The sequence below is a fragment of the Mus musculus genome, chromosome 4 (assembly GCF_000001635.26).
Source record: "Mus musculus strain C57BL/6J chromosome 4, GRCm38.p6 C57BL/6J".
Lineage (NCBI taxonomy): Eukaryota > Metazoa > Chordata > Mammalia > Rodentia > Muridae > Mus > Mus musculus.
In genome coordinates this window covers 136559417-136585902 of record NC_000070.6, presented here as the reverse complement: position 1 = coordinate 136585902, position 26486 = coordinate 136559417, and the positions used below count along the sequence as shown (strand labels likewise).

At 40.5% G+C, this 26486-nt stretch overlaps 1 protein-coding gene across 4 annotated transcripts in view; it reads left to right on the top strand.

Moving 5' to 3' along the window:
* The window catches only part of Kdm1a (lysine (K)-specific demethylase 1A), a 52255-nt gene that overhangs the window by 16885 nt on the left and 8884 nt on the right, over positions 1 to 26486 (top strand). Inside the window, exons 3-12 of one of the 4 annotated variants that reach the window (XM_006539329.4) lie at positions 3804 to 3863; positions 8699 to 8832; positions 11800 to 11878; positions 12738 to 12830; positions 13579 to 13685; positions 15364 to 15445; positions 17236 to 17330; positions 22454 to 22465; positions 24743 to 24885; positions 25490 to 25580. In XM_006539329.4, the coding sequence (XP_006539392.1) occupies positions 3804 to 3863; positions 8699 to 8832; positions 11800 to 11878; positions 12738 to 12830; positions 13579 to 13685; positions 15364 to 15445; positions 17236 to 17330; positions 22454 to 22465; positions 24743 to 24885; positions 25490 to 25580 (896 nt within the window). The remainder of the gene's footprint in view (positions 1 to 3803; positions 3864 to 8698; positions 8833 to 11799; positions 11879 to 12737; positions 12831 to 13578; positions 13686 to 15363; positions 15446 to 17235; positions 17331 to 22453; positions 22466 to 24742; positions 24886 to 25489; positions 25581 to 26486) is intronic. The other 3 variants (NM_001356567.1, NM_001347221.1, NM_133872.2) reach the window with 3 other exon arrangements.

Genomic DNA, 26486 nt, shown 5'->3' with positions numbered 1-26486 from the left:
ATTTTGTTTTGTTTTTTTGTTTTTTTGATTGTTTTGGTGTTTGTTATTGTTGATTTTCTTTATTGTTTTTTTTTAAGGTCAGGCGGTTCTATATGTCCTGGAACTTACTATGTAGATCAAGCTGGCTTGGGATTCAAAGAGATCCATCTGCCTCTGACTCCCCAGTGGTGGGAAAAGGCAGGCCAGCTTTTTAATGGTGTTTTTAAAGCCACTTCTTAATATGGAGATAGGAGAAAGGTAGTGCAAAGTAGTGATGTTTTTGTTCCATTTTTTAAAAAAGATTTTAAATTTATTTTACATATATTAGTATTCTATCAGCATGTACCTCCATGCCAGAAGAGGGCATCGGGTCCCAGATGGAAGTGGTTGCTGGGAATTGAACTCAGGACCTCCAGAAGAATAGTCAGTGCTCTTAACCACTGAGCCATCTCTCTAGCCCCATTCTCAATTTTTATTTGCATGTGCCTGTGTGGCACAGAATAGGACGAATGTGCAGGAGTCAGTTCTTTTTAACCACCATGTAGGTCCCTTGAATCATCTGCTCATCACTTCTGGCAGCAAGTGCCTTTAGCGGTCTTCCTGCCCTAAGATCACCTAAGATCAATCATATATTTATTTACAAGCTTGAACTTGCATAGCCTCTTTCTACCTCCATGCAGTTTTAAAATCTTGAGATTTATTGTTCCTTTTATGTTCTATAGTTTCTAGACATCTTTAGAATGCTGTTCCAGCTTCTCTCTTCCCAGTGTATCTATTGCATTACCACGCCCTAAACTAAAATGGAACAGTATTTACCTTACCCACTTATACCCTCACTTGCACAGCCTTTCTGATTTACTAAGTCTTGTTTACTTACTCATTTCATTCCGAGTTATTACACTTCACATATAAATTATTTTGTAGCCCTATCATTAATAGTGTTAGGGATTGGTGTTTGCCCATGGGGTGGTGGGCCTGTAAGAGTATCTTTTTTTTTCTTTCCTCAGAAATCCGCCTGCCTCTGCCTCCCAAGTGCTGGGATTAAAAGCATGCGCCCCCACTGCCCGGCCAAGAGTATTTTTTAAAAAAACAGTTTTGTTATGTAGGCTAGGTTAGACCTGAATTTGGTCCCCACTTGAGCCTCCCAAGTAGCTGGGGTTTTAGGCATACATTATTCAACTTGGCTCTGTGTCTTTTTAAGAATTTTTAAAATGTAATTTTAAAAGCAGAAGCGAGGCAAAAGCCATGGGTTACTGTGTAGACATGGCCAAGTCCAAGAACCACACCACACACAACCAGTCCCGCAAATGGCACAGAAATGGCATCAAGAAACCCTGGTCGCAAAGATACCAATCCCTTAAGGGGGTTGACCCCAAGTTCCTGAGGAGCATGCGCTTTGCCAAGAAGCATAATAAGAAAGGCCTGAAGAAGACGCAGGCCAGCAATGCAAAGGCAGTGAGTGTGCGCAGAGGCCATTGAGGCCCTTGTGAAGCCTAAGGCCATCAAGCCCAAGATGCCAAAGGGCCCAGCCACAAGCTCAGCCGTCTGGCTTTCATCGCTCACCCCAAGCTTGGGAAGCGGATTCGAAGCTACATGGCCAAGGGTCAGAGGCTCTGCCAACCAAAGCCCAGGGTTCAGACCAAGGCAGGGGCCAAAGCTCCAGCTAAGGCCCAGGCTTCAGTTCCAGCCCAGGCTCCCAAAGGTGCCCAGGCCCCTGTGAAGGCCCCACAGAAAAGGCTCCTGCCTGTGTGAAGACAGTTGTACTGCTGTGACACACCTACCCACACACTGTTTGCAGATGACCAGTGCCTTATGCTGTCTTTACAAATAAACTCGAGGCAAGAAAAAAAAAAAAAGCAGAAGCAAGAAAAAACTGCCTTACCTTGGTCTTGTCATATTATTTGTAGTACAATAATCATGAATAAGAAATATATCTCTTGATATAATAATATATATGTATCAGTGACCATAGAAAAACAAGAGTCTTGTAGCTGAAACAAGTTTGGTTATTGAATGACATGCATTGTAGTTGGAGAAAGGGAAATGATAAGAATAGAAAGAGTAGAATAATTGAGTTTCAGTGGTGTGTTGGCTCAGGCCTTTAAACAAACCTAGCACTTGGGAGACAGTCACGGGTTCTCTGTAAGTTCAGGTGTAAGACCGTTCTGGTCTATAAAGCGAGTTCCAGGATTGCAAGAGCTACATGCATAGTGAAACCCTATCTCAAAAAACAAAAAAGGCTACTTTTTCTTTTCTTTTCTTTTTTTAAAGTAGTAAAATGTCTCTGAGATAAGAAACCTTCATTTATGCCAAGTCAGGAACATCATTTGAGAGAGAACAGCTAGTGTTCCGATGTTAATTAAGTTGGATTTGTTTACTATTACAAGCTCATAGCTCTGTTGAGAAACAAACGAACAATGTCTTTTCTTTTTTTAAATTTACAACACTTTCTAGGAATAAATGATGATACCAAGATGAACATTTCTGATTTCAACTGTAGGGCCTGTGGTCTCAAGGTTAGTTTGTACATTGCGTTAGCAGTTCAGTCTTCCCATCATGCTTAGGTGCTGTTTCCTAGGGCCTCTAAACAAGTCATACAGTGTAGCTTATCTAAGCTGAAGAACCTTCTAGAACCTATGGGTCCTTTAGACAAGAGCATAGGAAAATCCTTAAGCTGTCCGCCATATGCCAGCATGTTCTGTTAGTATTGTCAAAAACCCTTGCTTGTATTTCTTTAGGATGGAGATATCATTTAAAATTTCATAGACCTTGGAACATTTTTATAAGGGCTTTTATTGTTTGACTTTACTGCTGCTTCAACCCTGGTGGAACAATCAATCTGCTGTCCTGTGGGAACACTTTAAGATAAACTGTGTAATGAAGCTTGTCTCAAGTTCAGATCACTGGAGATTGTTTTCCTGCTTTCATAGGCCACACTGTGGTCCCTACAGTGCACCAGGGGGCTGGAAGCTTAATGTCATGGTGTCTGCCTTGGTGATCGATTGTGTAAGATTGTGTGATTATATTTTTAGATTGAATTTAAAGCTTCGATTCTTGAAGTTCTACAAAGTACCATTGAAGAGATTTTTTTTTTCTTTTTTAAATATCAAGGCTTAGTATATAGCTTAAGGTGTAAGTTCCCCTAGTGTGTTGCCTGAGTGTTTCCATCCTCCCACAGACATGTGTGTCTGCAGCCTGGCCTCTCATCATATGATGTCTTTACTGAGGAAACACTGGGATATTCAGTCCAGTCCTGTCTATTGTGTACGGAAGGAAAGCAAAACTACTTTGGGTAGCTGAATCTTTTCCTTACATCCCCTGCTGTCATAAGGGCAGGATTTCCCCTTTTTTAATTTTATTTTAATTTTTATTTTTATTTTTCTAAGATTGTCAGTCATTTGCTTGTTGCCTTTTTAGATAGGAAATTAAGAGACTTGAATTGATGCTGAATTGTTGCAGTTTCAGGTCCTGTAGCCCATTTCAGACACAACTCAGTGTAGCAACAGTTCATTAAAGGATACTAGAACCCATCTCCCATCCCCACCCAGATTTACTAAATAAGAGTGGCAGCAAAAATGTAGGGATTAGAAATACTGTGTGCTTTGTCCTACTGCCTTTCAATAAGGATCAGCATGTGAAGTTGCAATGTCAGACCAGAGTCTGAAAGATGATGTAATTCCCTGGGCCTTGGTTACAGGAGGAGCTTTCTGATGGGTTTACTAGTTGGTGGTAAATTCTTGAGTCACCAGCTATTAGGCCTTTATGTCCAGATATTATTTAATTTATGGAGTAAGGTCCCTGAGTTCTCCTCTTTCCTTCCACAGGGCAAGCAGGAGGACTTCAAGACGACAGTTCTGGAGGGTATGGAGACGGCCAAGCATCAGGTGAGGGTGGCATTAGATGCTTGCCACTTTAGCAAGGTCAGGGAGTGATTGATGCTTGCAAGTGTTTTTGGCTATGGTATTCTCATTGTAGCCAGAACCGCAGGGGTGATGTAACCCACAGGACAGAGTAGTGTAAGGAGAGAGTGTAGCCAGAGCAAAGGCAAGCAGACTGTTGAAGTCCTCAGGCCGATCTCAACCCTCCATTCTTCATGTTTTTGAGGAGATGGCGGGTACTTCTCTTGGGAATAATGGGACCTTTAAAGAGAAACAGAAGTAGTCACAGACAGGAAACCATGGACTCAAGTCTTTACAAGGCTAAGGTATTTTAGTTCTAGACTGCAGGTGACACCTTACATAGGTATGATTGTTGGTGCTGGGCACTTTTTCCAATTAATCATATGTAGTCACTTTACAGTTGAATTATTAGCATAAAAGTTGCCTTTTAAAAAAAGTATATTCAAAGGGTTTTCTCTTTTCAGACCAAACTATGGATTTTGACTTCTAGGAAAAAAGTAAAGAATTTATAGGGCTATCATTTGGAACAGTTAAGCTTGTTCCCAGAATCTGAAATAACATGTTTGTGTTTCATCCTTTCGTCGTTGAAGTAAGTGTATGAGTGTGTGCGTGCCAGGGCTAAAAGCTGGTTTCTTTAGACACTTGGAGAAAATTGGAATACATATTACTTAATATTAAAGACTGTCAACTCTCATTTAAGTATAGATTAAAGATACTTATCTGTAGCAGTTTGTCTAGCAGGTTCAGGACATATTTGTGTTTTAATTTGGATCAGATGTAGTTCCTTGGAGATAGAGCAGTTGGTAGACAGACGGACATGTGAAACCATAGTGCATAGTTCTGGTTGTTGCCGGGAAAGCCATGAATGTTGGGAACCCTTTAGCCCTCTCTTGTATACATATGTGACACTGAGTTTAAAACATACCTGAGTGGTCAGCATTCTTCTCCAAATGAAGGCAGATAATCTTGAGGGTTTCTTATAGCCAGGATTGTGTCTTGGTTTCTTAAAATCCGTGTTGCTGCGTGTTCCTAGAGCTAGAAGGGAGCTTGAGGTCATCTTGTCTAGCGTCCTGCCTTCAAACCAATATAGAGCTATGTCTCCTGTGTATGAGTTAGGCCCAAAGCAACAGCCGTGAAGTGAGAACTCAGGACCTCACTCCTTGACGTATAGACTGTTCTGCATCCTGATGACAGGCATCTGCCGCAAACACAAAATCTAATCTGAGAACTCATGACTTTGCTTTTCTCCTCCTGTCTTTACTCTTTTTTGTTTTAAACTTGTTGTAGGACCTGCTACATCTGCTGATTTTTAAGAAAAGATTTTGTATGTAGATCCAGATCCCATCAGGCTTTTGTTTTCACTTTCAGTCTGAAATCTTGTAATTTACCTTTTTTATTTAACCAAAAGTAAATGGTACTGGAGGCCTCCTTTCTCTAACTTCTCCGTTGCTTACACAAGTCAGAATATCATTTACATCTTATAAAAATCAGGGAAAAATAATTTGTGGCATAAAATACTTATTTCCTTGCTTTAGTCTTTCCTAGTTAACCCACCCTGCAAAATCTATGACCTCTTCTCTTTTCTCTTTTCTCTTCTCTTCTCTTCTCTTCTCTTCTCTTCTCTTCTCTTCTCTTCTCTTCTCTTCTCTTCTCTTCTCTTCTCTTCTCTTCTCTTCTCTTCTCTTCTCTTCTCTTCTCTTCTCTTCTCTTCTCTTCTCTTCTCTTCTCTTCTCTTCTCTTCTCTTCTCTCTTTTTGTTTTTTGAGACAGGGTTTCTCTGTGTAGCCCTGGCTGTCCTGGAACTCACTTTGTAGACCAGGCTGGCCTGGAACTCAGAGATCTGCCTGCCTCTGCCTCCCAAGTGCTGGGATTAAAGGCGTGTGCCACCACTGCCCAGCACATTGTTTCTTTAAAAGGAAGGTTTTATGTTTTCAGAGATGGCATCAGGTTAGAAAGGGCATTGTAGTTCAGTGTGATTGCAGACTGGAAGGAAGACCATTCTAGAACTTAACTGTATGAGGGTTTGGGAGACAGGACTGAAGCTAGGCAGGCTGAGTGAGGCTTTTTAAAAATTTAGGCAACAATGAAGAAAATATCTAATTAAAAATGCCTAAAAAAATTTGAGGCAACATCTTTGTAATGTTCTAAAATACTCGAATAATAGATTGTATCAAGTGTGCCCAAATATAAAAGTGAAAACTGTATTCCAGAGTCAAGTGTAACTTACTTCTGAATTCTGTGTACTGTTGGTTACTTAAAAACAAAAAGAAAAAGAAAAGTTGTTACCCAGGTAGACAGGTTTCCTGTAGAGAAGATTGGTGTGAGTTGTTGGGTTGGTTATCCAGGGCAGTCTCTGCTTCATTCTGGAAACTAAATCAAAACACCTAAGGGAGATGTTTTGATTTCATTTCTGGACAGTTTGTGCCAAATTAACCTTTTGTTTTCTTTGAAAAAAAGCTAGAGTTTTTCAGTCTTGTCACCCAATTTTCATAATGGCCTTCATTCTTTGAAATAAAAATCTATCTCTAAAGAAAGAAAAGATCATGACTGAGAGTTTTGATTTGTTAGCCAGGCCTGCAGATGTCTGTGCCGGGCCTGTTCTCTGAGCCGTCGGCACTCTCTGAGTGTCCTAGAGGCTGTCTCACCTTGAGAACCTGCTGTCCCAGTGTCAGAGCAGGAAGATGGACCTGGAAAGCAGTGTTGTTCCTGATGTAGTAATACCATCTTTTTAGCTCCTTAATTGCATTTGTGTAGTATTTTTGAATTCTGGTTTAGAGAAGTACTTTGTAGTTGCGGGATGAAGTAAATAACTTATCCTAGTTGTTACATAGCCCCGATGCCCAGAGTCACCCAAGTGTCTGAGTTTTTTGTTTGTTTTTCCCAAAGAACACTTGCATCTTGGAACCAAATGTCATAAGTAATTTTGAAGGGATTTTTTTCTATATACCTTTTCTTGCTGTCATTTGAAAAACAATCTGTTGTAGTAAAAGTCTCTTAAGCCAGGGTACAATACAGTATTAGCTAGGAAAGAAAATGATTTTTAGCAAGCCAAAGAATTCTGTTAATGTTATGTTGGGTTTACAGTGGGGTTTGGTCATATAGCCCAGGTTGGCGTTACAATATGCACCATCATGGTCAGCTGAGAAATGGAGTTTAATGCAGATTTAATAGTGATCATTATTTTCATGTTAATAGTAAACACATGAACATTAAGTATTTGGCCTAGACAGTTTATATTTGTCATTATAAGGATTTGAGATATGTCATTATAAGGATTTGAGATATTTTAGAGTTTGATTTTTGTTTTTTGTTCGTTTGTTTTGGTTTGGGGATAGGAGACAGGGACATCAAAGCTGTATAATTTTAGAAAAATTCTGTCCTCGCTAGCACCTTCTCCACCACTATTTCCTCCTCAAGTAATATCACATGCTACCAGCAAAAATATAGCTCTTATTTTTATCCCTTAAGGCATATTTAGTTATCTGACAATCTTTGGTTTTTAGATTGGAGTTAGTTAAATTAGGATTGAGTATTGATTTTATTTAGTAATGTAGAACACAGGGCTTTTGCCCTTAGATCTAGTGGTGGATGGTGCTTCTCTTTTAGAATAGCTATTTAAAATGGGTGGCCTCTGGCAGCATGGGCAGTTTCACTTGGCCTTTTTCTTAACTACTAATTTCTCTAAGTGGTGACTGTTGTTTGATTGTCGGTGGAAACAGGTCCCTTAGGAGAGTAGCTACAGTCTTCAAGGTAAAGTTGTACCTGCTGTGTTCTTTACTACAAATAAATCGTCTTTACTAAACTCACTCTTCCAGCACTGCTTCTAACTTCATGACATTTACTATTCTATGTAGGAGCTTTGGTTTTGTGTTGTTACTGTTTTACTTTTGATACTGAATCTAGAAAGTCTAAGATTGTACCTTTTCTTGTCCCTTTCCTGTGTCCAGAGTGGAAGTTGGCTAGGGCTTGGTTCCTAGGGCCAGCTAAGCACGCGCACTCTTCCCAAGCTGCACCGGGCCTGTCTGGCTGCTCAGATGCTGCTGTAGTGTTAAGATATTTGAGTTATAACCCCAGCGTGTGCCTGACTAACAGACATGAGTTTATCGACTAGCTTATCAAATATTTAAAAGCCAATTTAAATAATTTCAGAATAACTCATTTTATTTGTAGTATATGTGTACACTCATACAGTGTGTGTAGCAGCAAGTCTTGTATATAGTGAAGTGTTTCTGATGTTGCTGGCAGAAATAAATTCCTGGACTTCTTCTGACAACTATTACGGTCTGCTTAATTTCTCTGCCCCCTTGCCAACACTAGATAGTGAGGACTAATAAATACATCCTGCTCTTGATACATTGTGTAATTTTGTTTTTGAGTTTTGAACCTTTAACTTTCCATATCCTGCTGCAATCACAAACGAAGGCCTGTGCTTAAATGTTTCCTCCGGGCCTCTGTTAGTGCGCTTTCCTTTCATTTGTTTCTTCTCTAAGTTGTATGCTATCTGTGGTATTCATTTTAATTAGAATATAATCCACTCTTACATGATTGATGGATGAAAATATTCTAATTGGCTTGTTGTAAAGTAATAATTCATTGATAAACTCTAAACTTTGAGATGTTAAGCTTGAAATAGTACCTGAAATTTTAACTTTTGAGGCAAAATTTAAAAAACAAAACAAAACAGCTTTTAACAGGCAGTATCAGTCTGTGAATTCGGCAAAGCTTTATAACTCTTCTCAGGCAGAAAAGGATTTGAGGTTTCATCATTGCTGGTCTCTGCTCATTTGCACTGTTCTAGTGGTCCTCTGCTTCCTTTGCTAGGTGTGGAGGGTGCAGCTTTTCAAAGCCGACTTCCCCATGACCGAATGACCTCTCAGGAAGCAGCCTGTTTCCCAGACATCATCAGTGGGCCTCAGCAGACACAGAAGGTTTTTCTGTTCATCAGGAATCGCACAGTAAGTGTCTATGCCTCTGTTTTTCGCTTGGATTTTGAAAAGTGCCTATGAATTTTATCAGGAATATGGAAAACAAATAGAAGGGAAGAAAAAATTAAATTGTGATATATTTTTTACAGAATTTATTGCAGAGATAAATTGTCTTTTCCTTTAGGTGCTTAACTCTATTGGTTTTGGTTTTGTGCGTGTGTGCTTGTGTGTGTACGTGCATGTGAATGCATAGGTGTCTGGAAGCCAAAGGAATCATCAGATGTCCTAGAACAGGAGCTACAGGCAGTTGTGAGGCATCCAGTGGGTACTGGAGCTTCTGTGTATAAAGTTTCATTTCTGTATGCATGCATTTTTAGGGATCCTTCTCATACTTCATAAATATATTAAGAATCTACACTGAAAAAAAATTTGTCGCAACTCTTTTTGGGGTGGAATGGGAAGAAGTGCAGAGATGGGCTGTTTATATGCTAGGCAAGTGTTCTAACACTGAGCCATATCCCAGCCAGACCCCAGCGGATATAAATTACTTTAAGCAGTCACTGCCTTTCCCTTCAAACCTGCATCCTCAGTCAGGCTGTATTGGCACACACTTTTCATCCCAGCACTGGGGGGGGCAGAGGCAGGCTGATCTCTGTGAGTTCAAGGTCAGCCTAGTTTATGAGATTGAGTTCAGGACAGTCAGGGTTACCCTGTCTCAGGGAAACAAACAGAAAGCAAGGCTGCACTCCTAACCCTGTTTTGTCACCTGGTTTACTTTCTTCCTCTAGATTTAATGATTAATGTCTTTATAATATTTCCCTTGATAGTTGAACCATAATTTAATTAATATAAACTTCCATTTTTACTTTGTTGTAATTAAACTCAGATTAGTTTTAGTGCATTCTGGTTCTGTGTATGGAATATCCTTACTGTGTGCATGATTCCTAGTGTATGTAAGTAGAATCTCCATTTGTAAAAATCAAAACTTAGTGTACATATTTTTCAATAACTAAAGAAAAGACTCATTTTAATAGTGGTTATACTAGGATTAAAACCCTCAACTGTAGCCAGGCATGGTGGGGCACGCCTTTAATACCAGCACTCGGGAGGCAGAGGCAGGCGGATTTCTGAGTTCGAGGCCAGCCTGGTCTACAAAGTGAGTTCCAGGACAGCCAGGGCTACACAGAGAAACCCTGTCTCGAAAAACCAAAAACAAACAAACAAACAAACAAAAAAAAACCCTCAACTGTTAGAAACATTTTTAACATTTTGGTACAGATAGTCTACTGGAATATATACTCTGATCGTCCTGCCCTCATTTGTGTGAATAAATAGTTGTGTGCCACTGTAAGCAAACACACCCTATTTTGATTTCTTAGGTTACTGTTGCTGACTGTTGTTTTTGTATTTATTAGTCCTTTATATGGTCTTTTCTTCTCTTTTAAATGTTCTTTGCCAAAAATTCTTTAGCTATCAGGCATAGTAGCCTTGCCTTTAACTGCAGCAGTCAGGAGGCTGCAGCAGGAGAAGCTCATTCAAGGTTAGTGTAGGCTACAGAATAGGAATCTGTCTCAGAACAAAACAAAATTCATCAGCTATTGGGGAAGGCAAGATGTTATTTGTTAACATATCCATCATTTTCTCAAAGTATCTGTGAAGTTTCTCCTGCTTTGAATATGTCTCTGCGCATGTTTACTTTCTAGGCCCCGCTTCTTTAATTTGGTTACTAGGTTGTACAACCACTGCTAAATTTGTATTACAAAATACTATATATAGTTAAGATGACAGGTCAGTTATACTGGAATTTTGAAACACAGGAAATTTGGGCTAAAGTAAGTGAACGGAAATGTCTTGTTTTATAAATTGTGAAGTTTCTCTGGCTAGTGATTGCTTTTTTCTGCAGTGATGGTGTCTGTTCCCTGATTCAGTTAGGTCTTAGCCTTGTGACTTGAGCACAACTGAAATAAAACCGTGACTGAGTTTTATTTCCTAGGATGGAAAGAGAAAGCAGCTGTGAGGAGGTTGAAGGGCTTGAGCCATGGCTGTGGGAGAAACTGCATTCTTTTCTGATTAGCTCTCCACAACGTGGGGTCGCTCTAGTCACACCTTTTGTAATTGGTGTATCTAACCAAACTAACTCCTTGGTTAAGAACTTAATCTACAAAAGAGGACTTGTTAATTTTTTAATAAGACTTTAAATATGATGCTATTTATCCTGCTTTGTATTTTCTAAGTGTGTGTGTGTATTTTAGAGAGAAATTTCTGTTAAAACTCATGTTGACTATGAGTTTTAACATTGACTGTGTTGTAATCTTTTCATTCTTTATCTGCAAGCTTTGAAAATTATTCACTGGCTCTTTTTTTCTTTCTTAAACATAATACTTTCTTGGCTTGAGTAACATAATATTCTGATTTTCTCCTGTATCTACCATGTAGTCAGATGCTTTTCAACTCATTGTTATGAGGTCTTCTCCTCCATTCTAGGAGTCTTGTATACATTCACTCCACTATCACACTGCAGACCTTATCTCCTCCGAGCTTCCTATCTTCTCTTGTCTCAGAACTAGAATCATAGTATAATCTGCCTGTGGTTTTTCACTTACGCCATTTATCAACTCATTTACTTGTTCAACCCAAAACGGAGGGGCTGTCATTGACACTTTTCAGCCCCTGTAAACCTGCATGATTATAGCCATGTGATTTTTTTTTTTAAATCTGATCAGTATCTGGAATTATGTAATCCCCAGTTTAAATGCTAGCTATTCCTTACTGGTTATTTAGATTTTTTTTTTCCTTTTTTAGGTCAAATAGCCTCCAGCTTCAATAATTCATTGGTGTAGTTTTACATAATACCTTTCTTGTCAGTATTCTAACCCCCACTGTGTGTGAAAATAGAAAACTCATAGTTGAAGTCTTAGATTTAAGAGATAATTTTCTGGCTGATCAGGTGGCGTGTTTCTGTGGATGTGTAATACAACTTATGTCATCTAAAAACAGTTGCAGTTATGGCTGGACAACCCAAAGATCCAGCTGACGTTTGAAGCCACTCTCCAGCAGCTGGAAGCGCCTTACAACAGTAAGTCCTGTGTTTATGGGAGAAGGTCCCTTGGGAACCTTGTGGCTTCTGATGGCATTTTATTTCATCTTGTGCTGTGCAGAAATGACCTTTATGATTCTTGTTTTCTTGGCCTATAAATTGTATTGATGCACGTGTTTAAGAGGTTTCTAAATGTTTTCTCAGATCTATTGTCTCACTTTGACCTATGGAGTACTTTAATATTTGATTAGCTAATTATCTGGTTTTCTTTCTGTTTACCACCAACAAAGTCTTAGAAAGGTTTTGCTAAAATATATGAATATTGTTCATATCTTTATCTGTAATGTAGTATCTTTTAAAAAGATTTGCTTATGTATTTGAGTTTTTAGTTCATATATCTATCTGCACACCAGAAGATGTCATCAGATTCCATTATAGGCACTTTGAAGCCACCGTGTGAGTGCTAGGTATTGAACCTGGGAACCTTGGAAGCACAGTCAGTGCTCTTACTGCTGAGCCATCTCTCCAGCCCATAATATCTTTACAATGCCAATTTAGCCAGGTATGTGAGCACATAGCCATGACCTCAGCATTCTAGGGCCGAAGCAGGAGGATTATTAGTTCTAGGTCAGCCTCAGCTACATAGCAAGTTTGAAGCCAGCCTCAACTTCTTGAAACTGTCTCCAAATAGCACTCTCTCTCTCCAGTCCCCATTTGTTGAACACTTTGAACTATGTTACAGCCTGATAGTACTGTGCCTTTGTTTGCTAAAGGCATCACTTGTCCAAGGGTCACATGAGTTGTGTGTATGAAGGCTTCACACTAGAGAGAGAAGAATTAGTATAGCTTATTGTTTAAACTGTTGGAAATATGAACATGTTTTTAATGTGCTCTACAGGCGATACTGTGCTTGTCCACCGAGTTCACAGTTACTTAGAGCGCCATGGTCTTATCAACTTCGGCATCTACAAGAGGATAAAACCCTTACCAAGTAAGGACTTCCCTACCAAATGAAATAAGTGGCTTTTAGTTATACTTTTAGGTCTGTGTTTAATATTTGTGGTGCTGGTGACATTTTACTTTCATTAATGTTAGTGAAAATAATCTCAAGATTATAAGTCAAAAGTTAAATGAATGAATGAATTAATGAATGAATGAATGAATGAATGTACATTTCTTCGAATTTCCTGTTTGAGAAGGTTTTAGGAAGAGAATAATTCCAGTTTTTAAAACTTTGAATTAAAGAGTTGTTAGAAATGGGAGAAGTTAGTTAGGCAGGCAGCAGGTTTGAGGCTTTCCTCTGTGGTTCCTCTTGCTTTCTAAGTATTTGCCCTATTCGTGCTGTTTGAGCAATGTCTGCTGCCAGGGATCTGAGAGATAAAGATATTCTGGAAAAAAATTAATATTTTCAGACAGGAATACTAACTTAAACAGAAGTGAGACTCTTAAAGAGGATGGCTCACATTGGTACAGTTGTGAAGGCCTTCCTGAGTGGTTAGGCCACAGAACTTCAAATTACTAATAATGGCTCAGACCTGTACGTTCAGTTACAAGTTTACAGTATTGAATTAATTTCTACAAGTTTCTGACATTTATAATTTCCACAGTCTCTACAGTTTGAAAGTAACTGAATTGTTTAAGACATTACATTAAAAAGCCAAAAGTTTTCATGAGAAGAAAAACATGCAAACTCAGAATTATAAAATATTATAATTTTTGTTCTCTTTTCTCCCTTTCAGTTAAAAAGACAGGAAAGGTGATTATTATAGGTTCAGGTGTTTCTGGCTTGGCAGCAGCTCGACAGCTACAGAGTTTTGGGATGGATGTCACACTTCTGGAAGCCAGGGTAAGAGTTAGATTTTGGGATTAGAGGCCTGATCTAATGGAAACATGGTAGAGAATTACCATGTGCTTGCCCAGGCTGGTTTCTGTGGTGTTACAGAATATTCTTGGGATACTCTTTAGTGTTGGTGCTGTAGCTTTTATTTATATTATGATTATTTGGTGCTGGGAATCAAACCCAAGAGCCTTGCACACAGTAGTTAAATAAATGCTCTACCATTGAGCTATATTTTTGCTAAATTATTTTTGACAGTAGATCTTTAGAAGGTGATCAATGACTGTGGAGTTCATAAAGGATCCGTCAGTCCTTGGGGTGGATAATTTCAGATAGGTTTTTACCTTTAGCACTCTGTCTGCTTTAAGGGTTATAATTGTGTGTTTTATGCATATATCTGGGTGTGACTATGTGCACATGTGAGTGTAGGCTCCCAGAAGAGGGCATCACATCTCTTGAGCTGGATTGAGTTGGTTGTGAGTCACTCGGGGCTGCTGGGAATTGAGCTCAGATCCTCTACGAGAGCATCCAGTACTCTTAACCAGTGAGTTCTCTCTCCAGCTCTAAAGTTAGCGCTTTAATTTGGGGTGGTCATAAACTTTGTAGGAGGTGATATTTCAGTTATTAAATTATATCCCTTGTTTGCTAGATAGGGAAAGGGAATTATGTTCGGTAGAGCAGGTCTTTCAGGAGCAGCTAAAGCTAGGAGAAGTAGTTCATCATTCCCAGATCTGGAAGTAGAAACTGAGGTGGAGAGGGTGAGAGCAGGTCACTTCAGGGAGCTGTTAGAAAAGTGGTTTGTATACATCCTTTTTTTTTTTTTCTTCCATATTTTGCCTTCCAGTGACTGATTTTTTTATTTAAAAAAATGAAAGAAACTTTCTTAGTAACCTAAACATTTAAGCATTTTATAAAATCTTTAAAATACTATATGTAGTTAATTTAAAATGGCTTTTTATGAAGTTTTAATTTTTTAAATAATATTTAAATAGAGCATGGGGACATGAAAATGGTTTTCCTGATAGGCTGTTGCTTTTGTATGTACTCTGTACTGTGTGTTAAGAGTAAAGGAAGGAAGGCTTAGCAGGTCATTGTGATCCTTCCCACGTTATAGCTCGTAAAGTTTTGCTCTGCAGTTTTTGTAGTGTATCTCAAGTTTACAGGGTGTTTTGATATTTTCAGTAATTTTAAGTTACCACTGTAACTCAGTAAGGTTTTTCTATCCCCGAAACCTTAATCAGTAGACATAAGCCTGGACCTGTTTAGGACTAAAATCTATTGTTACCAGTTTGTGTTCCTGGGCATCAGGTTCCTTGGCAGAGGACATTTGTCAGAGAAGTTATTGATCTAAAGATACAGTTACAACAACCAGTGACTGTCTCTGTGGCCCAGACTGCTTGGCCTTCTGGGAGATCATCAGTCTAACACTGGCTGGGGCAGCTTGATGTAATTCTCATCCTCACTGCAAAGGACTGTGGTAACCAAAGGATGAGCATCAGTTCACGGTGGCAGAGAGTCGTCTAGTGTTGGAATTTATAAGCATATAGTTTTTGAGTGGGCCTTGTGAGTCCTGTGCACTGAGAACAGCTGAGTGTCAGGTATGGTAGAGTAGAGTAGCGGCTCTGCTGTGCTTAGTTATGGTTAAAACAGCCTAGATGACTCGGACCGTTTCATCTCTAACAAACAGGATCGAGTAGGTGGACGAGTTGCTACATTTCGAAAAGGAAACTATGTAGCTGATCTTGGCGCCATGGTTGTAACAGGTCTTGGTAAGTAGTTTAATTTGATACTGCATTACACAATCTAAAATGAGAAAGCGCTTACATTTAAACCAATAGTTACTCTTATAATATACTAACTGGGGACTCATAGACAGTAAGTCATAGTGACTTACCACAGACAGAGAGTGAATCATAGGGACACACCATAGACAGACAGGAGTCATAGACACACACCACAGACAGACAGACAGACAGACAGACAGACAGTCATAGGAACATACCACAGACAGTGAGTGAGTCATAGGGACACACCACAGACAGACAGTGAGTGAGTCATAGGGACACACCACAGACAGATAGTGAGTGAGTCATAGGGACACACTACAGACAGACAGACAGTCATAGGGACACAGCACAGACAGAGTCATAATGAGAGTTTACTTAATTTCCTTATAGTTGTGGTTCTAGGCCATAGGAGCAGTGATCTGTTAGGCTTCTTGCTAATAGTCTCTGGGAGTTCAGATCACATGGCAAGAAACCGTATGTGAGTGCCTTTATGTTTCACCCTCCTAAGGCTAATAAGAGTCAGTCAATCAAGTTCACCTATCATATCATCTCCAAAGCGTTTACCTTTTGAATAGGAGGATTAAGTGGGAATTCTCAGAGTGGGAATTAAACTCCAGCCTGAGTTTGTTGTTTTGGTTCTGAGTGTGTTTTGTTTTAATGAGACAGGGTTTCTCTCAGTAGCTCTGGAAGTCCTGGAACTCAATCCAGGCTGACCTGGAGCTCACAGAGATCCAATTGCTTCTGTGTCCCCACCCCCCAAGTGCTAGGATTGAAGGCGTGTGCCACTACAACCTGGTCCAACCTGTGTTTTGAGGGGGCAAAGTATATTCAAATCACAGCAGGTCCTTATTCTATTAGTGGAAGGCACCTTGCCAATTATCCTTTCTGAAGGCGGAAAAATGGGAATTGTACAAGGCTTTTGACACTAGGGCGTCTTTTTATAGTTTAAAGAATTTATCCTGAGCAAACAGACCAGTGAATGATGCTGTGTTTGGATCATTTCCAACACAACATTGTTTCTAATGGCACAGCATTAGAAACCACATTAGAAGATTAAATTATTATATGGTGAGACATGAATATCCACTAAGAATTATAGCTTCATAGCATAACATGTTTGCAATGTATTGCTAAATTATAACTATCACAGAATGGGTTATAACCCTTTTATGTGAAGCCTGTAACTGTACACAGAAAGCTCTGTATTAAAACATTAACTTAAAGGATTATGAGCAATATAAACCCCCCGCGCCCCCCCCCCATTTTTTTCTGAACAGGGTTTCTCTGTGTAGCCCTGGCTGTCCTAGAACTCGCTCTGTAGACTAGGTTGGCCTCAAATGCAGAGATTCACCTGCCTCTGCCTCCCAAGTGCTGAGATTAAAAGCGCCTGGCTTATTTAATTTTTTTACCTTGGTCTACGTTTTCCCCATGAGCTTTAGAATAGAAGATATAATTAACATCCTGCATTGTCAGCTGCTTACTCAGTTTTTTGGCAGTGCTGCTGGGGATCCAGCTCAGTGCCTTGAAAATGGGAGACCAGCTCTAGTACTGAGTTCTATGCCTGCCCTTGCTTATTCTGCAGGGTGTCTCATTGCATAGCTGGCTGGCCTTGGACACCACTCTGCCTTCCTGTCTCTCACCTTGAAAGGGCTGCAGTACCGGCATAGGCCACCAAGGCTGAATTTAGCAAGTTTTTGTTTTGAGTAAAGAAAATTTGACTTTGAGGTTTTCCTTTTCAAGGGTAGGCTGACTTTGTTTGAGTTTTTTCCTAGGAGGGAATCCCATGGCTGTCGTCAGCAAACAAGTAAATATGGAACTGGCCAAGATCAAGCAAAAATGCCCACTTTATGAAGCCAATGGACAAGCTGTAAGTTGATGACAAACAGCTTTTCAAAATTTCTTTGGTTCGGTTGGAAATCATTTTAGGGAACTGTATGACTGAGCATGCTATGAGTATACAGACCGAGAAGAGAGATGAGCATGGTGTGACTATACAGACTTAGAAACAATTGCTGTTTTTCTAGCTGTTTTCTTAACTCTGAGTTATTTAGGAAGAGATGATGGTATATGTGCAAATTTACATGTCTGCCTAGGCATTTTGTCTGTAGGAATTGACTGAAGGCTGGCCACACAGCTAATTGGCCCTAGCCAATTTTTTTCAATAGACCTATGGAATTGAACCTGAGTCTTCCTATTTCTGTGCTGTCCCTCCATCATGTGCTTTAGCTCTGTGTGCTCTGTCACTTCCCTTTGTGTATAGATAGAGGCTTCTGACAGGAGGGCTAGCAAACAGCCGGGGACACTTATCCAGAGGTAGAGTAAGTTAGTGCTTATGGTTAGAGGCCTAGGAGCTTCTTGTCCTTGGTGTGAGATTAGCAGCAACATGGTGATTGGTTTGAGATGTGAGAGCTCGGGCCTTGGTCAGACATGCCTAGGCTGCCCCTGGCAATCCTGATTTTGCAGGTATGAGTAAAATTCAGAAGTTTGTGTTTAGCAGAAATTTGACCAGCTCCCCTGTCAGGATGAGAAACACTGTCTGAGAATGTAAACATATGGCTAACTTTGTATTTTGAGAAAGAAAGTTTGCTATGTATTGTATATGTATAGCTTAGTTATTGTTACCAGAGTGATAAGATTCCCTGCTCTTAAGTTTTACAGGATGATGATCTCAGGGGACATCTGTCTCTGGGCTTTGTGGGCTTCAGATCAGAAAGAGGCTGATGTTAAGGAAACGCCTTGGGTTATGTCTACCAGATGTGCAGATTTCTTTCCAGGGCTTATTTGTGAGAGACATCTAACAAAATAAGAATGGAATGAGAGAGAAGGGATATAATTGATGCTAACTTATTAGTAACTTATAAAAAGTTACTAATAATTTACTGACAAAAGTCAGTAAAAAAAAATAAAGTTGAAGACAGGTTCCCTGCTGCAATCTATTGTTACTTATATGGGAGTAGCACCCCTCCAGTTTTTATTATGGAATTTTTTTAAAAACTACAGAAGTAGGAAGAGTATTATAATGTACTCCCATTTTCCCAGTTTGTTTAATTTTTCCTGTTTCTTCTTCAGGGAAAGAGAGTCTAAAAAATAACTGCTACCCAGAAGTGTTGCAGTTGCTAATTAATGTCTACTCAAACCAACCTGGTTTGCGACTCAGGTCCTAGTTCCCCGCCCCAGTGTTCTGGGTTCCGGAGTGAAAGAACATGCACAAAGCCTGTCAGCAAGATCAAGCTGAGGCAGATTTGCCAAGGGTTAGAGACATTGCTACAGAAGAGACAGGGCATGAGGGTGTGTGGAAGTGGCTGGCGGGACAGGGTCACAGAGGGAGGGAACACATTTGTGAGTTGCAGTTTAGGACTTCAGCCGTGGTTGCACACTGGGGCTGAGGAAGGTGAGTAGGTGGAGAGAGCTCTGTGGGACAGGGTGAGGTCATCCTGGTGAGGCAAGAAGACAAGCTGCAGTGGAGCCCTGCTGTGGGGTGCTGGGAGCAGGGTTTGGCCCAGGAGAAGTGACTTCGACAAGGCAGGAAAGAGCCTGGCTGTGTGAGGGGAACGAGCAGCAAGTAAAGATCTAGGCAGAGAAGTGTGTTCAGTGCTTATACACTCCGTCTGGGACTGCTGGCTCCTGAGCCCTCCAGCGGCTGAGCATCAGGCCTCTGTACTAACTGAGCACAGCTTAGCTAAGCTCATAAAATAAGCTTTTAGCTTTGTGTTTGTTGGGTGGGGAATGGGATCCAGCCCCTCACGCTTCTCTAGGCGATTGCTCTATCGGTGATTCTAAGTGCTGGATTGTTTTGTTTTTGTTTGTGTGGGGGTTTTTTGGGGGGTGGTTGTTGTTATTGATTTTATTTCTGTGTAGCACATTTTTAAAAAACATGTTTTAACAATATACCCACTAGCACGTTCCCCCGAAGCATAGTCACCAATCTCTCCTGTTACAGTGTGGGATATGATAAACAGCTGGTATAAGAACCGCTTCTGCTGACCATACTATAGAAACTTGTCTATTATGTCCTGGCTTAAGCTCCCTATCTGAGGACTAGGCCTTTGGAGAAACATTCAGTAGTTTGAACAAGGGATATGGTTTTTCTTTCCTTTTCTCCCTTTTAGAGTTAATTATTTTATGTATTTGGGTGTTTTCCGTACATGATCTCTGTGCATAATGCGTGCCTGCTGCCCATGGAAGACAGAAGAGGGTTTTGGAGCCCCAGGTACTGGAATTACAGTTGGTTGTGAAATACCACGTGGGTGTTGGGTATTGAACCTGGGTCCTCTGCAAAAGCAACAGGTGCTCTTTACTGCTGAGCCATCTTTCCTGCCGATGTTGTGTTTTTTTTTCCCTAAGTCTATTTGTATTTGGTGCTATAGCCAAGTGATGGTTCTTCAGGCATTTTAGTTTTAGAAAGAATTCTTTGTAGCCTTGAGTTCCTCTTGCCTTTTGCATAGCTATATGTTAGAAACCACATTAATGTTTTTCTGTCTCCAATGGTCTGGCTCAGTAAGAATGCAGAACTGTTGACCTGTAGGCTAGTTTTTCATTTAAAGGACAGGTACAGAGAACCTTGTTTGCATATGAAGAAAGATGAGAAGTTGAGTAGGTCAGTAGTTTCATTTTGTAGAATGGAAAACTTTATTTCTCATGTATTTCCCTAAAGCCACTGTGATCAGCACTTAAGAATCAGTTTGTTTCCTGGGGTTCTAGCTCAGATTCTCGTTTTGTTCTGTTACGCCTGCCTGTATTTTCAGGAGAATAGGTGGGGCAGGGCGAGCGATTCCCTGTGTGACTGCGTCAGCCAAGTCTCCTCTTAAAGAGTTTAAAAATAGTTCCCTAAGGCCTAGCTCCATGGAGTATCCTTTAATCCCAGCACTCGGGAGGCAGAGGCACGAGGAGTTCTGTGAGTTTGAAGCCAGCTTGGTCTACATAGCAAGTTCCAGGACAGACAAGGCTATATAATAGAGAGACCCTGTTTCAAAACAAAACAAACAAAATAGTTTCCCTTGGAGCCAGCAAGGCCCACCCAGAGTAGAAATTACTCAACCATTAAGATTTCTTACTGTTTAAAAAATGAGATTCTATGTTCTCTTATGTGCAACCTTAGTCAAAATTTACCCAGCACAGTTCTGTAATTCCAGCTATTTAGGAAGCTAAAGCAGGAAGATCAAAAGAAATAAGAAGTAACAACAAACACCACCTATTACATTTTCTTCCTATAGCAAGGGTGGCCAGGTATAGAGCTGTGTTGTGTCCTTAAACAAGCACCACCCGTGATATCTATAGCCTTCTCTCCTTTGTCTTTTTGGTTTTTGTTTTTCTTTTGAGATCGGGTTTCCCTGTGTAGCCCTGGCCATTCTGGAACTCACAAAGACTGAGTGAACCCAGTCATCTGGGGTTCAGTCCTTAGTATCACAAAGGAGGGAGGGAAGCAATTTGATGGTTCTGTTGTTAGTGCATAGAGACTTATTTTCCCATGTTTAATAAGGCCAGCATTACTGAAAGTTACAGATAGCACCGGATATGGAGGTACACACCTTCAATCCCGGCACTTAGGAGGCAGGTACAGGTGGCTCTTTGTGAGTTCCAGGATAGCCAGGGTTACACAGAGAAACCCTGTCTCCAAAAACCCCAAAAAAGAGAGGTTGTAGATATCACAGGTGGTGCTTGCTTAAGGACACAGCTCCTTACCTAGCCACTTTTTGCTAGGAAAAAAATGTAAATAGATGGTGTTTGTTGTTACTATTCATTTTTTGTGTACGTGTACTTCTGTGTACGTGTATGTCTGGTGTGTATTGTGTTTGGAGTGTAAATGTACATAAGTTGATGTCTTTCATTCTTTGTCTTATTTCTGAGACAGGGTCTCTCACAGAACCTGGAGCTCACTGGTTGAGTTCTTTGGCTGGCCAGCAGGCTCTAGGGATCCTTGTGTCCCTGCTTCTCCTGCACTGGGTTACCTTCTTATGTGAAGGCTGGGGAGCTGAACTCAGCTGTGTGGTGGCACTCTGACTGACTTAATTAAGAATCTTATTGTCCCGGTGCCTACTGTTAAAACTACTAAAATCACAATGATCCCTAAGGCAGTACCTCACCATTCTCTGCGGTCCTCTATGGGCAGCAAGGGTGTTGAGCTTCAGTGTTCCTTGGGGTTGGGGATGCACGATGATCCATCCTGCATGTCTAGAGTTTTCCTTTGGAGAAACATCTCCATAATTATTTGTAGAAGTAGTGGAGTCCAAAGATTTTAAGCAAAGGGAATGAAATATAGAACACTGGTCATTTTGAAGTCCTTAGTCATTTACTAGATCTTTAAATTGTCGGATATGTAAAACAGAGTGTCTATAACTGGCTTTTTGGCAGTGGATTCAGTATTTAAATGCATTCAAAACACATTTGAGTTTCTCCTGATCACTACTGTATAGTATTCCGAATACTCCTTTCATTTACAACTGAAATGTTAGCATTAATGTAGAACAGCTCGACTTCTCCTGGTTGCCCTGGCAAAATCAGCATTGCTGTAATTGCTCACCTGGGCAGAGAATGGATGGGCCTGGTTGCTGACTGCCTCACATACCTCATAACTCGGAGACTTGGGTCTAAGTGGGTACTGGACATGCAGTCTTTCATCTGGTATCAAATGTGGTAGTACTTCTTTGGTTTGAGTCTTATTTGTTTGGTTTTGTGTTACTGTTCTGTGTTTTCTGTTTTTTAGTTGAGTTTTGCTTTTGTTCTTCAGTGCTTTCTCACTCCCACCCCCACCTGCCTTTGTTAAATTGCCCCGACCCCTGGCCATTTCTATGCCTTGACTCTCCCATTTTGGTCTCTGTATAGTCTGTTCCTTATTTCTCCAGTGGTTGCAGCTTCTAAGCTAACAGAATGCTTCTGTCATGCTATGTGTTTAAAGCCTTGATTTTACTGCTGTCATACAAAACTAAACTCTACGTGGCTGTTGGGCTGTTATTTACAGTTTATTTCTCCCTCTGCTGCACTGATTAAAAGGACACTGTCAAGGTATTTTTTCATAATTTTTCAAATCATTTTCTTCACTGTTTACAGTAACCCATTAAAAGCTTAACACTTAAATCTTTTCCTTTCAATGATCCTCTCCATCACACATTCACACTGGTTTGTTGTTGTAGAGTTGCGCCTATATGTTGGGCTGGTGCGTTTAGTTTTTGTCATTGAAAGCGCATGTAAAACATCAGTTTTGTTTTGTTTTGTTTTTTGGTGGGGAGTGTGGATGGGAAAGGGGGAAGTGTAATGAATCAAGTAGGCTGCTCAGAAAATAGAGGGAAGAAACAAAGGTCAATTTGGTCCCTCTAACCTTGACAGTGTCCCTTTAAATATTTCTCTACCACACACCCTAGGCCCAGTTCCTGAACCGGGATGCTGGGTGTTTCTCAGTTGAACTCTTTTATGTGACTGTCACCCTAACCACAAAGATTAAAGCTTGCCTGAAGCAAGCCATCCAGTTGGCACTGGAAGAGCTTTAATCTGCCCCATTGCGCTCTTGTGTTTTGGCACATCCCGCCCCGTGGTAGAGAAGGCATATGTGGTTTAGTAGCTCCTCTTGGTAGAGCATCCTCTTGTGAGGCATTTTCGAAACCTGCATAGAAACACTCCAGGAAAGCAGTCTTGCTGTTACCATTGGGGAGTCATGGAGATTTTTATATTGAGCCGTGATTGTCTCCCTTCTGAGAGGAGAGCTCAGTGCCGAGTGCTCGAGCCATCTTTTATAGCACCATTGCAGGCTTGCTTGCACCAGAAATAATAGCAAGTTCCCAGCAGGATTTCATTTTAAGTTACTGAATACATGGCCATCACATCTTTGAGAGAAAGTAACTGATGAGAATGTGGATGAAATTTCATGAGAGGGTCTCTGAATAACTCTAGTGGTGCAGTCAGAGCAAGCAGGACCATCAGCAGGAGCTCTTCTTTCACTGTGGAAGTGGGGCACCAGCTATTCTGACCCACCAGCTCCTGAGACCACGGTAATGCATAAACAGCACCAAGCATCTGAAGCCTGGCTCTCTATCTCGTTTTCTACACAAACGAGATTATTAGAGTTTAGATTTCCTTTAGGCTGGGAGTAGCTAATTCCTTGAGGCGTTAAGTATGACTGTCACTTGTATCTGTTGTGTTCACAGATCCAAAGCAGAGCTGCTTTGGCGCTCTTCCCCTTCTCTTTTAGAGGCAGTCACCCTTTTTTGATAGGTCATCTGTCTTTGCCATAGGAGTGACCCATCTCATGGGATGGTATAGTTGAGTGCTTGCAAGTATAAAATTGAAGGGTTTCCATTGAGAGGTAGCTTCTTACTGTGGTGATCTTGTCCCATCCTACCAAACACTTCAGGCTTGGTAGCTTGGTAGCTGCTAGAGCCTATTTTACTGCTTGGTTTTCTTGTTCCCTATTGTAGATTGTTTGCAAAGTGGAGTCTATATTTTAAATCTCATTTCTTACACAGTGCCTAGCCCTGGCAAAAGATGCTTATCTTAGGCCTTGGTGTCACTCACTATTGCCATGACTCCAGCATTGGGGCTGCAGATAGTTTACATTGGGACAAAACTAAGATGTAACCAAGGAATGGTACTAATGAACTAATGCTGCTGTCCGTAGAGCCTGTAGAATGGTCTAGGTCAGCTAGAGGACTGCTTGGCTGTATGTTCCCTTTCTCTGCCACAGCAAGGCACCAGACCTTCTGGTAACTGAATTATTCATAGTCTAAGACCTTTGGCATTGAACTCTGAAGCTGAGACTCCATTAGTAATTACTATGTAAAAGTATGGTTATGACGTGTTATTGTCGGCACCATGAATTTTACTTCCGTATTTTCTCCTGTCCTTCGAAATTCTTTCATCCTTGAGCAGGTAACTTGAGCTGCTTCTTTTCCCATTTTGTTCTTATTCTTTAAGGCCTTGAGGTGTGTGATCACAGTTTTTGTTCTCTGGGACTTTTCTAGTGTGTCCTTTGCATGTCAGCACAGCGTAGCTCAGTGTACTTCAGTTTAACTTCAGCTAGTGCCAGTGCAGGTCTTCTAGCTCTTATAGTAGTCCCAGAGTCCCAGTTCTGAAGGAAAAGTGGGAGAGAAGGAAATATTTCAGGCCTGAAACATTTCATATCTCATTTAAATGGACTTACCACTTCATAGAAAAAGTCAAATCATTGTCCTCAAAGGTTTTCCTTTGAAATGCATATTTTGGCCTCTAAACTGTAGAACATTTTTGTGTGTTCATGGATGACTGCTTATAGTCTTATAAGGACCAACTCTGCTATATTCATATTTGCAGGTTCCAAAAGAAAAAGATGAAATGGTAGAACAAGAATTTAACCGGTTGCTAGAAGCCACTTCTTACCTTAGTCACCAGTTAGACTTCAACGTCCTCAATAATAAACCTGTATCCCTTGGCCAGGCATTGGAGGTTGTCATTCAGTAAGTACTTTGAAACTGTTTATTGCATAGTGAATTCCATTTACAGATTGTTATTTATGTCTTATTTGAGCTAATTTTTACATATTTTCATGTGAGACTTTAAGTTCCAAAATCAGGGCTGGAGAGATGACTCAGTGGTTAAAGAGGAGCACGGGCTGCTCATCCAGAGGGCCTGGGTTCCGTTCCCAGCGCTCCTACAGCCACTCCTAAGGGCTGTCTGTATAGTAACAGAAGAGCTGACACTCCCTTGCCCCTCCCTCTGACGTAACTGCATGCATACAATGCATAGACAAGACAGGCAAACACTCAAAATAAAACTAAATAAATTTTTTTTAAAAAAGATGAATTTCAAAGTAACACATTTTTAAAAATTATAGAATCCCCAAGGCCACTTTTTAAAATGTACCAGTTCTAAAACGTACCATTTTAATGCGTATTATTTTATTTATCTTGTAGTCTAGGTAACAAATAGAACAAGCTAACTTCCTTGTCTGAATATTTGACATTTGTTGGGCTTTGGCCCTTGGATTTTTGGCTGGGTTCCAATTTTATGCTATAGAGCCGGTTCTGCAGCTGGGCCATATATATGTGTTGTCTCTTACAGGCTGCAAGAAAAGCATGTCAAAGATGAGCAGATTGAACATTGGAAGAAGATAGTGAAAACTCAGGAGGAGTTGAAAGAGCTTCTTAATAAGGTAGAGCTTTGCATTCAGTGTTCTAAAAAACTAAAACGGGGATTCCTTTAACTTAAAACGCTAAAGGCCTTTTTGGAGCAGCCTGGCTGGGTCTCCTTATACTTACCAACTGCAGTTGATTGGTACAGCGCCTGTGCTGAGGTCTGGGGCTAGAGCAAGATGAGCTGAGGCCAGCTACTCATTGAAGACAACAACCAAGTCAGCCCATTCATTGCCATAATTATCTCAGATGCCAACATTCCCACCTCCATTCCCAAACTGAGGACTCTGTCACCACCAAGTTTCAGGTTCTAGGTGTTTCAAATATAGTTGTATTTTCCCTTTTATTCTACCAACTGCAAAAAATATCAGTTTATGGAGAAATGGTTCCTTAGCTGGGGGCATGGCCTCACATTGTCAGGCTTCCTGTTACATAAGAACTCCAGCCCAGCTCTCTATGGACTGTGGCAAGGATTGAGGAGTAGCTGGAGAATTGCCAGTTGGTAGACATCTGCGGGCCAGGTTTCAATACCTTGTTGAGAACTGAAAAACTAACATTAGGAATGATCGCATAAGGTTCTTTTTGTAGTGATCTGACTTTTACATGTAAGTTTAATAAAAGGATCAAAGCTGGGCATGGTGGTGAACCTGTGAGATTCCAACACCCAAGAGGCTAAAGCAAGAGGGATTGTGAAGTTAAGATCTGGGCTACATAGTGAGACCTCGTCTCAAAGCTAAGCAGTGACAGCTAGCTGCTTTCTCAAAGTTTAAACTGATGGTAGGTTATTTCACATATTTTTAAAAATGGAATATTCATTTCCCTCTTTATTGTTTTGGAAGACAAAAATCCATCTTAGTTACCTGATAATGTTAAACTCTGTTTTTTTTCCCCAAATGGCATGACATAAAACTGGTATTCAGAATTTC